This window comes from Lathyrus oleraceus, chromosome 6 (genome assembly GCF_024323335.1).
Source record: "Lathyrus oleraceus cultivar Zhongwan6 chromosome 6, CAAS_Psat_ZW6_1.0, whole genome shotgun sequence".
NCBI classification, from domain to species: domain Eukaryota; kingdom Viridiplantae; phylum Streptophyta; class Magnoliopsida; order Fabales; family Fabaceae; genus Lathyrus; species Lathyrus oleraceus.
The window spans coordinates 104,954,743-104,965,813 of record NC_066584.1 but is presented as its reverse complement, the minus strand read 5'-3'; the positions used below and the strand labels follow the sequence as shown (position 1 = coordinate 104,965,813).

At 32.3% G+C, this 11,071-nt stretch overlaps 1 protein-coding gene across 1 annotated transcript; it reads left to right on the top strand.

Moving 5' to 3' along the window:
* Positions 1-6,205: 6,205 nt before the first annotated feature.
* Positions 6,206-7,345, top strand: LOC127098651 (uncharacterized). The gene has a single exon (XM_051037300.1). It carries the CDS (start codon positions 6,372-6,374, stop codon positions 7,167-7,169), a length of 798 nt encoding a protein of 265 aa, XP_050893257.1. The 5' UTR covers positions 6,206-6,371; the 3' UTR covers positions 7,170-7,345.
* The last annotated feature ends 3,726 nt before the right edge of the window (positions 7,346-11,071 follow it).

Below are 11,071 nucleotides of genomic sequence, written 5' to 3'. Positions count from 1 at the left end.
CCATAAATCACGAATCTATCTCCAGCAAGGTTTTTTGTAAAGATATCAACCCATTGATGGTCTGTATCAACAAATTTTAGATGAAAAATACCCTTATGAACATAGTCACATAAAAAGTGATGGTTAATTTCAATATGCTTAGCCCTATAATGCAAGATAGGATTCTTAGATAAAATAATAGCAGAAGTATTATTACAAAGAATATAAATGTTACTCTTAGATGTCTGATAATCTGCCAGCTGACTCTTCATCTAGAGTATCTGAGTGTTGCATCCAAAAGCTGCAATGTATTCAACTTTGACTGTTGAAAGCGCAATTGTTAACTGTCTCTTGCTGTACCATGAAATCAGGTTATCTCCCAGAAATTGGCAACTTTCAGAAGTGCTTTTCCTCCTATTCTGTCTCCAGCATAATCAACATCATAATAGCCTACTAATTTGTATTCACTTGATTTTCTATAAAACAAACCAATATTAGTAGTACCTTTCAGATACCAAAAGATTCTCTTAACAATAGTTAAGTGAGCTTCCCTAGGATCTGATTGGAAACGAGCACATAAGTAGACACTGAATAGAATATCAGGTCTAGAAGCGGTTAGATAAAAGAGAGAGCCTATCATACTTCTGAATAGTTTCTGATTTACCTTGCTACTTACCTCTTCTTTCTCCATAATACATGTAGTATGCATTGAAGTATTTGATAACTTACATTCTGATAAGTTAAACTTCTTCAGAAGTTCCTTTGTATATTTGCTATGATGAATGTATGTTCCTTCTGATCGTTGATCAATCTGGATTCCCAGAAAGAACTTGAGTTCTCCCATCAGACTCATTTCAAATTCTGCTTGCATTGACTTAACAAAATCCTTGCACAACGAAGCATTAAAAGAACAAAAAATAATATCATCAACATAAATTTGCAAAACCAGAATATCATTCTTATAGGTTTTACAAAAGAGAGTTGTGTCCACTTTCCCTCTGGTAAATTATTTTCCAAAAGGAAGTTACTTAGTCTATCATACCAAGCTCTGGGTTCTTGCTACAAACCATATAACGAATTTTTCAGTTTAAAAACAAAGTCAGGATTTTGAGAGCTTTCAAAACCAGGAGGTTGGTGCACATATACTTCTTCAGAAATATATCCATTTAAGAATGCACTCTTAACATCCATCTGATAAAGGATGATATTATGATTGATTTCAAATGAAATTAAAAGACGAATAGACTCTAACCTGGCAACTAGAGCAAATGTTTATGTATAGTCTATACCTTGCTGACTATAACCTTGTGCTACCAGTCGAGCCTAGCTTTTGACAACCTCGCCTTTCTCATTCAACTTGCTTTTGAATAAGATCCCATATGTCGTTTCTAGTGAATTGATTTAGTTCTTCTTGCATATTCAGACTCCATTCATTATCCAAAAGAGCTTCATCAATAGATGTAGGTTCTATCAGAGATACCAAACCTAGAAAAGTCTTTTCAGAAGGTTTGAATGAAGATCTTGTTTTGACTAGAGCATTTTTATCTCCCAGAATCAGTTCTTCAGAATGAGGGGTTCTTGATCTACTCTTATTCTGATGAGTTGGAGCAACAAAAACTTCTGGTTGAGTTGTATCTTCGGATTCTTTAGCGTTACCTTCTAAGTCTTTTTCTCTAGAATAAATATCATTGGATTCTAAAAGATCGATCTTTAGAATTCTGCAAATTTCTCAACTAGCTTTAACTTTTCAGGTTCAAGCTTGTCATTGAACATCACATGAATTGATTCTTCAATAATTCGTGTTTAAGTGTTAAAGATTTCGTAGCCTTTAGAGCATTCATAATATCCTAACAATAAACACTTTTATGCTTTAGAATCAAACTTGCCAATATTCTCTTCAGTGTTCAACATAAAACATTCACATCCAAAAGGGTGAAAGTAAGAAATATTGGGCTTTCTATTCTTCCACAATTCATAAGGAGTCTTACTCAGAATAGGTCTGATAGAAATCCTGTTATGAATATAACAAGCTGTGTTAACTGCTTCTTCCTAGAAATGCTTAGCCATGTTAGTTTCTTGGATCATGGTGCGAGCGATTTCTTGTAAAGTCCTATTCTTACTTTATACTACTCCATTTTGCTGTGGAGTTCTGGGACAGGGGAAATCATGGGAAATACCGTTTGAATAAAAATGATTTTTAAAATGTTTATTTTCAAACTCGCCACCATGATCACTTCTGACTTTGACTATTTTACAGTTCATTTCTGTTTGCACTAGTGAGCAGAAGGTAGAAAATATAGAGTGTGACTCATCCTTATGTTTCAAGAACTTTACCCATGTCCAACGACTGTAGTCATCAATGATGACCGATCCGTACTTCTTTCCATTGATAGAGACAATTTTCACTAGTCAAAACAGATTAATATGCAGAAGTTCTAACGGTCTAGAGGTAGAAACACCATTTTTTTGCTTTGAAGGATGTTTTAGAAAATTTGCCTTTCTGACATGCTTCACAAAGAGCATCTGAAGCGAACTTCAGGTTGGGTAGACCTCTGACTAATCCAAGCTTATTTAGATGAGAAATCCTTATCATACTAACATGGCCCAAACTTCTATACCAAACCCATTGCTCCTCATTTAACAGGCATTATACATTTTACATTTTTGATCTTCAAGACCAGAAAGCCTAATTTTATAAATGTTGTTCTTTCTTTTTCCGCTAAAAAGGATTATACCATCTTTATGACTAATAACCTTACAAGAGTCTTGATTAAAAATGATATTATAACCATTGTCACTAAGTTGACTAATAAACAAAAGGTTATGCATCAGACCATCGATTAAAAGAACATTAGTAATAGAAGGAAGTTCACCGTTACCAATAGTTCTAGAGCCAATGATCCTTCCTTTTTGGTTTCCTCCGAAACCAATGAAGTCTCCAGGCTTAAGTTCTAAATCTTGGAACATAAAACTTTTGTCCGTCATGTGTCACGAGCATCCACTGTCCAAGTACCATGACTAGTGTTTCAGCTGAGCTGTTAAGGGTGTATGCAACATAAATTATTTTATCCTTAGGTACCCACTTCCTGGGTCCTCTCTTGTTAGTTTTCCAAGAGTTTCTTACAACTCTGGGTCTTTTAGTATAAGGATAATCATGAGAAATTTATGCATGATAATTATGTTTCAGAACTGAGTTCTTATCCTTTGTATGTTTCTGTGTTTGTGCAGAAATATCAAGCTCAGTGCCAACAGACACGAAATGCACATAGAGAGGATTTGGTTTTACCTTCTAACTTTTGTCAGGTTCTATGGTTTTTGTACAACCTAAACCTTTATTTCCATTTCTACTAACTCCATAGATAAAGGAAGCCATTTTGCTTATATCTATGCTTTTAGCTAGAAGGTACTGAAATGCTCTGTCATATCTAATGATGAAATAAGTACCAGAAGCTTCTGAGATTATTTCCTCCTCTAGTTTTGAAATTTTGTTTTTCAAAGCAGAGTTGTTACTTTCTAAAGAAAATACTTTTTTCATTTAGAGAGGAAATATATTTCTCAAGCTCACTGCGAGTTTCAGAGACAACTACTTGGACTTGTTTAAGGTCATTGTATTTACTCTGAGGAAATAATGTTTACGAGATTTTTGGAGAAAAATACAGTACGTAAAAATAGAATTGGGAGAAAAGAGGCAAAGTTATGGCTTAAGAAGAACCTCCATTGTTAGAGCTTGAAGATGTTTTTGTTGGAAAATCCAAGGTATGGGGGGAGGATTACTCCAAATATGGTGTGGAATCCATGATTCGGTAGAGGGAAGTCCTTAATCCCCATTAGATTTTCTTTGATTTTTCCCTTTTTGATGAATGATTGATGAATATGAATTGATTTTGTGATTGTATGATATATGTGTTGTATTGGGTGAAATTCGTGCACTGTTTTAACATGGGAATTATGTGTTCTTGTTAAAAAAGTTGGTATGAATTGGTGTTTATATGTCTATTATGACTTTGATGAACAAAACATGTAAAAACTATGATAAATTAATGAAATTGCATGTTAATTGATGGATAAATGATGTTTCGATGTTATATAATGTTTCCCCTAGTGTTGTTGAATGATTTGAGGGATACGAAGGGAAAACCGAAGTTCTAAATTAAACTCATGGCCCAAAATGTAAATTATGTTTCTGCTTCAGGGTGACTGGCGTCACCCTCGTGACGACCAGGTCGTCATGGCCTTTGAGGCGTTGACGGGTGTTAGTTGCCTAACAGGTAGACCATCATGGTCCCCAAGCACAATTTTATGGGACGAGCGTCATGGTGATGACGTGTGAGGTGGTGTGACATGTGACAGATGCCACCTTGGTGACAGGTAACCCGTAACGCTTCCAGAATGAGCGTCGCTTGCTTAGTTGCTTGGAATTAAGTGTCAGTTCCAATTTTTGTGGTTGTGTTGTGATGAGGCTACTTTTTGGCCATTGTTTTGAGATATTTTTGTATTGTTTATTATTGAGTGTTGAATTAATCAATTGTTATGATGTTGTGCATAATTGTGGAAAATACATGGTGAGAATTTTGGTGATATTGCATGTTGTTGAAAATCATGCATCATGGTGTACCGACTTCGGTCCAGTTTTGGTGAGCTATGGTCCGATGATGTGGATTCAGGAGCGAATAACTGATTTCATATGAGAATTAGTGAAGCTTTATTAAATGTATTAGTAGCGATTTGGCGTGCTCTGGTTCTAAGGTGAGAATTTAGGAGTGAGATGGACTTGTGTTGTCCATAATGGTAACACATGCATTGTAAAGTTGTGGCGTCAAGTAAATTGCATTCATTGTTACATATGTATTGAATGCTTTTGTTGATATTAGTGATTTATAATACTTTTGTGGTGTATGCGAAAGAATTCTGTTGAATAATTGTTAATGTTTGTTTAGCCTACCCTTGTAGACTTTTGCACTATTATATATTTCGAGCGTATTCTCACCCCTGTTTTGTTTGTATGGTTATGTTCTCCTTCTTGGGATACAAATGAGTAGGTAAATGAGTAGTTGCTTAGAAGCTGAAGGATGACGTTGAAGCTATTCTTGTTTTCCCGTTTATGCGATATTTAGATTCGTTGCTCTGATCTGTAACACTGGGCGGACAAACATTTCGTTTTTATTATTTATTATTATTTTAACATTGTTGATGCGAGTATTAGACTTGTAAGTCATTATGTTATGCGTTGTTGAGTTACTTTATTTGAATTATTTTCTACTACAATGAGCCTATGTAAATTCGAGTATGTGATGACAAATGTTTAAGCATGACATATTTTATCTAACCCGTGTTATGGAGCAGGTTTATATTGTATTTGTGTGACACCCTATGTGTATTATTATTTTATTTTTGTATTATTTTGCGTTGGGGTTGTTAGGGTGTTACAACTAACGTAGTACCCACGCAGTTTGAGACACGTGACTGAGCCTAATCTGACCAGTATTGTCTTCAGCCACTGCACATGCGTTATAATCAAAGACATACATAAACAACATGTATGGAGAAATTCACAAAATCCACAAATTCACCTAATTTTTTGATTGAGTACAATCCAAAGATGCATATCTGAAAATAGTTCAGAGAAAATGCAGAGATGCATCTCCGGATAAACCTGCGATTTTTCTCCCTTGGCAAAAACCTCTTTTCCATCCTACCAGGCCCAAATAAACTCAATGCATATTTTTCTAGCCTACTTGTTTAGTTTAAACTACTACCTAATGTGCCTAAAATAACTAATATATCCTAAAAAGCTAACTAAAAATCAAAACATAAAATGATAAGAAAATTTGAAAAGCTTAACAAAAGAAATTGATTGATGAGAAGGAGCAGTTGAATGTTATGAGACGCCAGAAAGATCTTCAATGATATAAGCTTGATTAAATGGATGCCAAGATAAAATTGTTGCACAACTCAAATGATTTTTTTAGAAGTTTTGAAAAAAATAAGAAGGAGAAAAAGAGAATAGTCTGACACGGGATATGAAAGAAAAATGTTAGGAGATACATATCCGAATCAGTAACATGATAATTGAATAAATAGTGCTTAGGAATATGAATTTATAGATTTTTTATAATGGTGTAAGAACATGAGTCGAAAATAAATTTTACAAGCATATTGACCGATCCATCCATGCCATGCCAAGGAAATAAAAAAAAAGAAAAAGAAGAAAGACAGTTCCCACATCATATCTACAAAGAACGCGTTTCACTAAATAATAGTACTATGACACAACAACAAAAAGTCAAGTGTACCATATTTCAGAAAAAGTGCAACTATCAGAAAACAGAGAGAGATAATAGTACTATATCTATATCTTCTCTTTCCTTTCTCCACCAACGGTTAAACACACCATGAAGCTATCTACTACCAAACCCATTTCTAGTCCAGCTAGAATCGATAAATTCCCACCACCATTAATGAGATTCTTAAGAACAAATGCAGGAAACAGAAGCAGAGGAAGGTCAAAATCAAGTAACTCTATGTTCCAAATCCTAAGGAAAAAGAACACTACCTCCCTTGAAACCAAAGAACCTTCTTCCCCAAAAGTCACTTGCATGGGTCAAGTTCGAGTCAAACGCTCCTCCAAACAACCCACAAAAAAGGGTATATCCGGTGACGGACCTCCGACCAAATGCCGCTGCCGGTTCTGGTGGGCCCCACATACAGAGTGCTGGTTTCGAAGAAAGGGAAAAGCCTCTAAAGTTTCAACCAAAAATGTGCCGAAATCGAAAGAATCAGAAAGAGAAGAACAACAACATGAAGAAGAAGAAAACAGAGTAGTTAAAGTTAAAGTTAAAGTTAAAGCTTTTGTTTCTCATGCTAACGATTGTTCTTCTTCTTTTTGTTCTACGCCACCGAGAAATGCTTTGCTACTTACGAGATGTAAATCAGCACCTTATCGTTCTTCTTCATTAGCAAGTAGGTTTTGGAGTTCTCCAATAAGGAACGAAGAAACAGAGCAACTTTCTGAGAAACAGGCCGTTTCAAGGTTGAGATTTTTCAAAGAACTTGAAGATTCAGTGAGGGAAAGAATGAGTGAGTCTGAAAGTGTTGGTGAATTGAAGAGAAAAGAAGAAGTTAAAGTAGACTCTGTAGCATTTCCAATAGTGCTAACAAGGTGCAAATCTGAAAGAACAAGAAGATTTTGATTCGTAGGTAAATTACATGGTTGTGGTTTTTGCAGGATAGGTTGTTTTCAATTTTGATTAATTTATGGTATTTTTATATATGTTATATTATTTATTAGAATTATAAATTATAGTCATGTTATTTTGTTAATGAGTTATAATATAGATATAGATCTATGATGTTTCTTTTTATTTATTTTTCACTAGTACAGTACATTATTATTACTCCAATACTTTTTGAGTTGTTAATTAGTAGTAGTACTTCTTTTATGACTTTGAGGTAGCATAGTTTTGGTGGAGTTGTCAGCTCCTTGATGTGGTAAATTATTTTAAATCCTGACATTAACATTAATTTTTGACGATAATTCTGACATCAAAATAAATAAAATGTATAGGACGTGCACACGTTCCAGGGTTCTGAGTAAATAATAATAATAATAATCTATAGTACCTATATATAAAAAGAATATATAGTTTTGAGGTGACATATTTTTGTTTTTAAAATATTTTTTATTGTCATTTTAAATAAATTAAACAGATACTATAGTATAGTTAAAAAAAATTGTGATTGATAATTTCCCGATATAATTAGAAGAGATTGTGTGATTAATAATCTTTTTTCACGGTAGTTTTATATCTTTTTTCATAGCAGTTTTATAAAATTAACTGCACACACTTATACATAAATAGCAGTTAAAAATCAAAATAGTAAAATTTTAAATTTTAGTATCTAAAATAGATAAATTATAAACAAATATATTTATGTTTAGTAATAATAGAGATTTATTTGGTTTACAAATATAATTTTTCAGACAAGTTAGGTCCATTGTCAATCCAATTTGGTTAAAATCAGTCCAACTTCAATCATATATATATATATATATATATATATATATATATATATATATATATATATATATATATATATATATATATATATATATATATATATATATATATATATATATATATATATATATATATATATATATATATATATATATATATAATATATATATATATATATATATATATATAATATATATATATATATATATATATATATATATATATATATATATATATATATATATATATATAATAATAATAATAATAATAATAATAATAATTTTTTTTTACTTTTACTTTATTTCATTTTAAAGAAAGTAATAACGGTTGTAAATTGGAAAACACAAATCCAAGATATTTGATTTGACAACAAACCGAAGAACATGAAGTAATGATATCTATATATATATATATATATATATATATATATATATATATATATATATATATATATATATATATATATATATATATATATATATATATATATATAATAATAATAATAATAATAATAATAATAATAATAATTTTTTTTTACTTTTACTTTATTTCATTTTAAAGAAAGTAATAACGGTTGTAAATTGGAAAACACAAATCCAAGATATTTGATTTGACAACAAACCGAAGAACATGAAGTAATGATATCTGGCCCACTCTTCAAACACCGGAAATCTTTGTGATTTTATATATGAAATTTTTTACATACCAAATAACTATGCATTTGGTTCTCTAGTTTACGTTTGTGCTAATCGGATAACTCGGAACCATGTTATTCAGTTCTTAATATTTTCTACCAGAGAACTTGGTCCAAGGTTATCCGATTCTTAATTTTAATTTTAATTGATTTTTTGTTATTTTAAGTGGCACACGGGAGAGACTGGAATGGGGAAGATATTCCATAAAGAGGTGAAAGACAACAACCTCGACGAGCGATGAATGAAGAGGATTATCAGATAGTCGCACCTGAGCCCCGTCCACGACAGTCACAGTTCCCCGGAGGATCGTACGATACGTCTCTTCTAGTGAGGTACCAAGATCTTGTTGCTCCCCATTTATGGTACGACGAGGTAAGTTAATTTCAATCATTTTATGTTGAATCATTTTCTATTTTAATTACTTATTTATAACATATACTATAAATTGTTTTTAGGAGAGACAATCGAAGAAATAATTAAAGATTAATGCACTTGGTAGCAAATTGATAGGATGAGTTACACAGAGTCTCCCACCGCTATAGAGACTTGGTTGTGTAACTCTGGTTTATCCCCTCTCCAAAGAACCAGTTTGTTGAGGATAAACCAAATTTTAGTATCAACATTTATAGAGAGATGACATCCAGAAACATCGTCCTTTCATATTCAATTTGGTGAGATGACCATTACATTGGACAATGTTGTGAAGTCAAGTTTCTCTATGATGAATGTATTTTGATGAAGACAAAGCTCCAAGTAACAAGAAGGCAAAAATATTACTCAATGATAAAGCATCTTGATTCAAGAAGTTAAGCTATTACATTTCAAGAGGGTATAATGAGAATATTTACCTTTATTAAAGTCTTAGATACTCAAGTATTCATACATTCATTGCATAACCCTTCCTAGTGCATGGAAAATGACTTAGGCTCAAATTTCTCACTTTCAAACTGGGTAAATCGATTTACCTATTAGAGAAATCGATTTAGCACTAAATTCTACACATTTTTCAAATGCAAAGAATAATTTTTTCAACTAGGTAAATCGATTTAACACATAGACAAATCGATTTACCACTGAAGCATTACTTTTCCAGAAGCAAAAATTTAAGTTTTTGAAGTAGGTAAATCGATTTACCTCTTAGGGAAATCGATTTACCACTGTAAGTTTTGGAAATACTTTAAACGTTGCAACAGGGAAATTGATTTACCCACTATGTAAATTGATTTACCACTGTGCATTTTTGAAAAATCAGTAGCTTTTAAAACACTTCTTTTTGCACCACTTCATGGAATCATTTCATTTCATCTTGACAATTGTTCATGATTTTTCTAGAACATTACCATGTTTCATTAGAGGTGTTATGCACATATAAATACATGATCTTTCAAATTCAAACATCACATATTCCAATCAAACTCTTAGAATTTTTAGAATTCACATTTCTTGTTATCAACTTTCATTCAAGATATTTTCTGCATATTTTCATATCATTCAAACCAGAAAATACTTGAGCAATCCAACATCTTTGTGTTTGTGAATTATTGTCATTGGAAGAGAAGATCAAGTAAATTGATATATCACTTAGTGTGATCATTATACTACAAACTTTACATTCAAAAACCATTGTTGTAATCCATATCTTATTTTTCAGAGTTGTTGAAAATAAGATTGTTTATTTTGTAAGCATCTTGCTGTCCAGGATTGTTGGAAGCAAGAGAGTTGAGTTTGAGAGGATTGTTCTCATATCAACTTGGTGAATTACAAGAGGTTGTTCTTGGTGATTGTGTTTGTCTTGTACAAGTCATAACAAATAGTAAAATCTCTTTCGTATTGAAAGGGGACTGGAGTACTCTCGATCTGTAAGGGGAACCAGGATATCTCTCTGTGTTCTTTATCTTTTCAGCATTTACCGCATTCATCGCTTAGTAATCTCCAAGGAAAGATTATTAAAACAAGACAAAATCAGAATTTTTTTTATATTATCTAATTCACCCTCCCTCTTAGGATTATTCCTAACTTACATTTGGCATCAGAGCAAGTTATTGGTAACTTGCTCCTCAGATCCAGAAGATGACTTCCACAAGCGCAAACCCGATTTTTAAAGATGGCGGTAGTAGCAACAAACCACCTCTATTTTCTGGAGAATATTTTGACTTCTGAAAAATCCACATAAAAGCACATTTAGAAGCATAAGGAGATGGTATATGGGAAACCGTTGAAAATGGTCTGCATAATCCTATTAGTGTAGTCAATGGTGTTGGCACTCCGAAGGTTAAAAATTCATATGATGAAGACGATAAGAAAAAAATACTTAATGAAAAGAAAGCTATCAATATTCTTCAAAGTGCATTAAGTATGGATGAGTTCTTCCGCATGTCT

Excerpts from the sequence above, each read along its gene's own strand:
- LOC127098651 (XM_051037300.1), top strand. The coding sequence starts at position 6,372 with ATGAAGCTATCTACTACCAAACCCATTTCTAGTCCAGCTAGAATCGAT.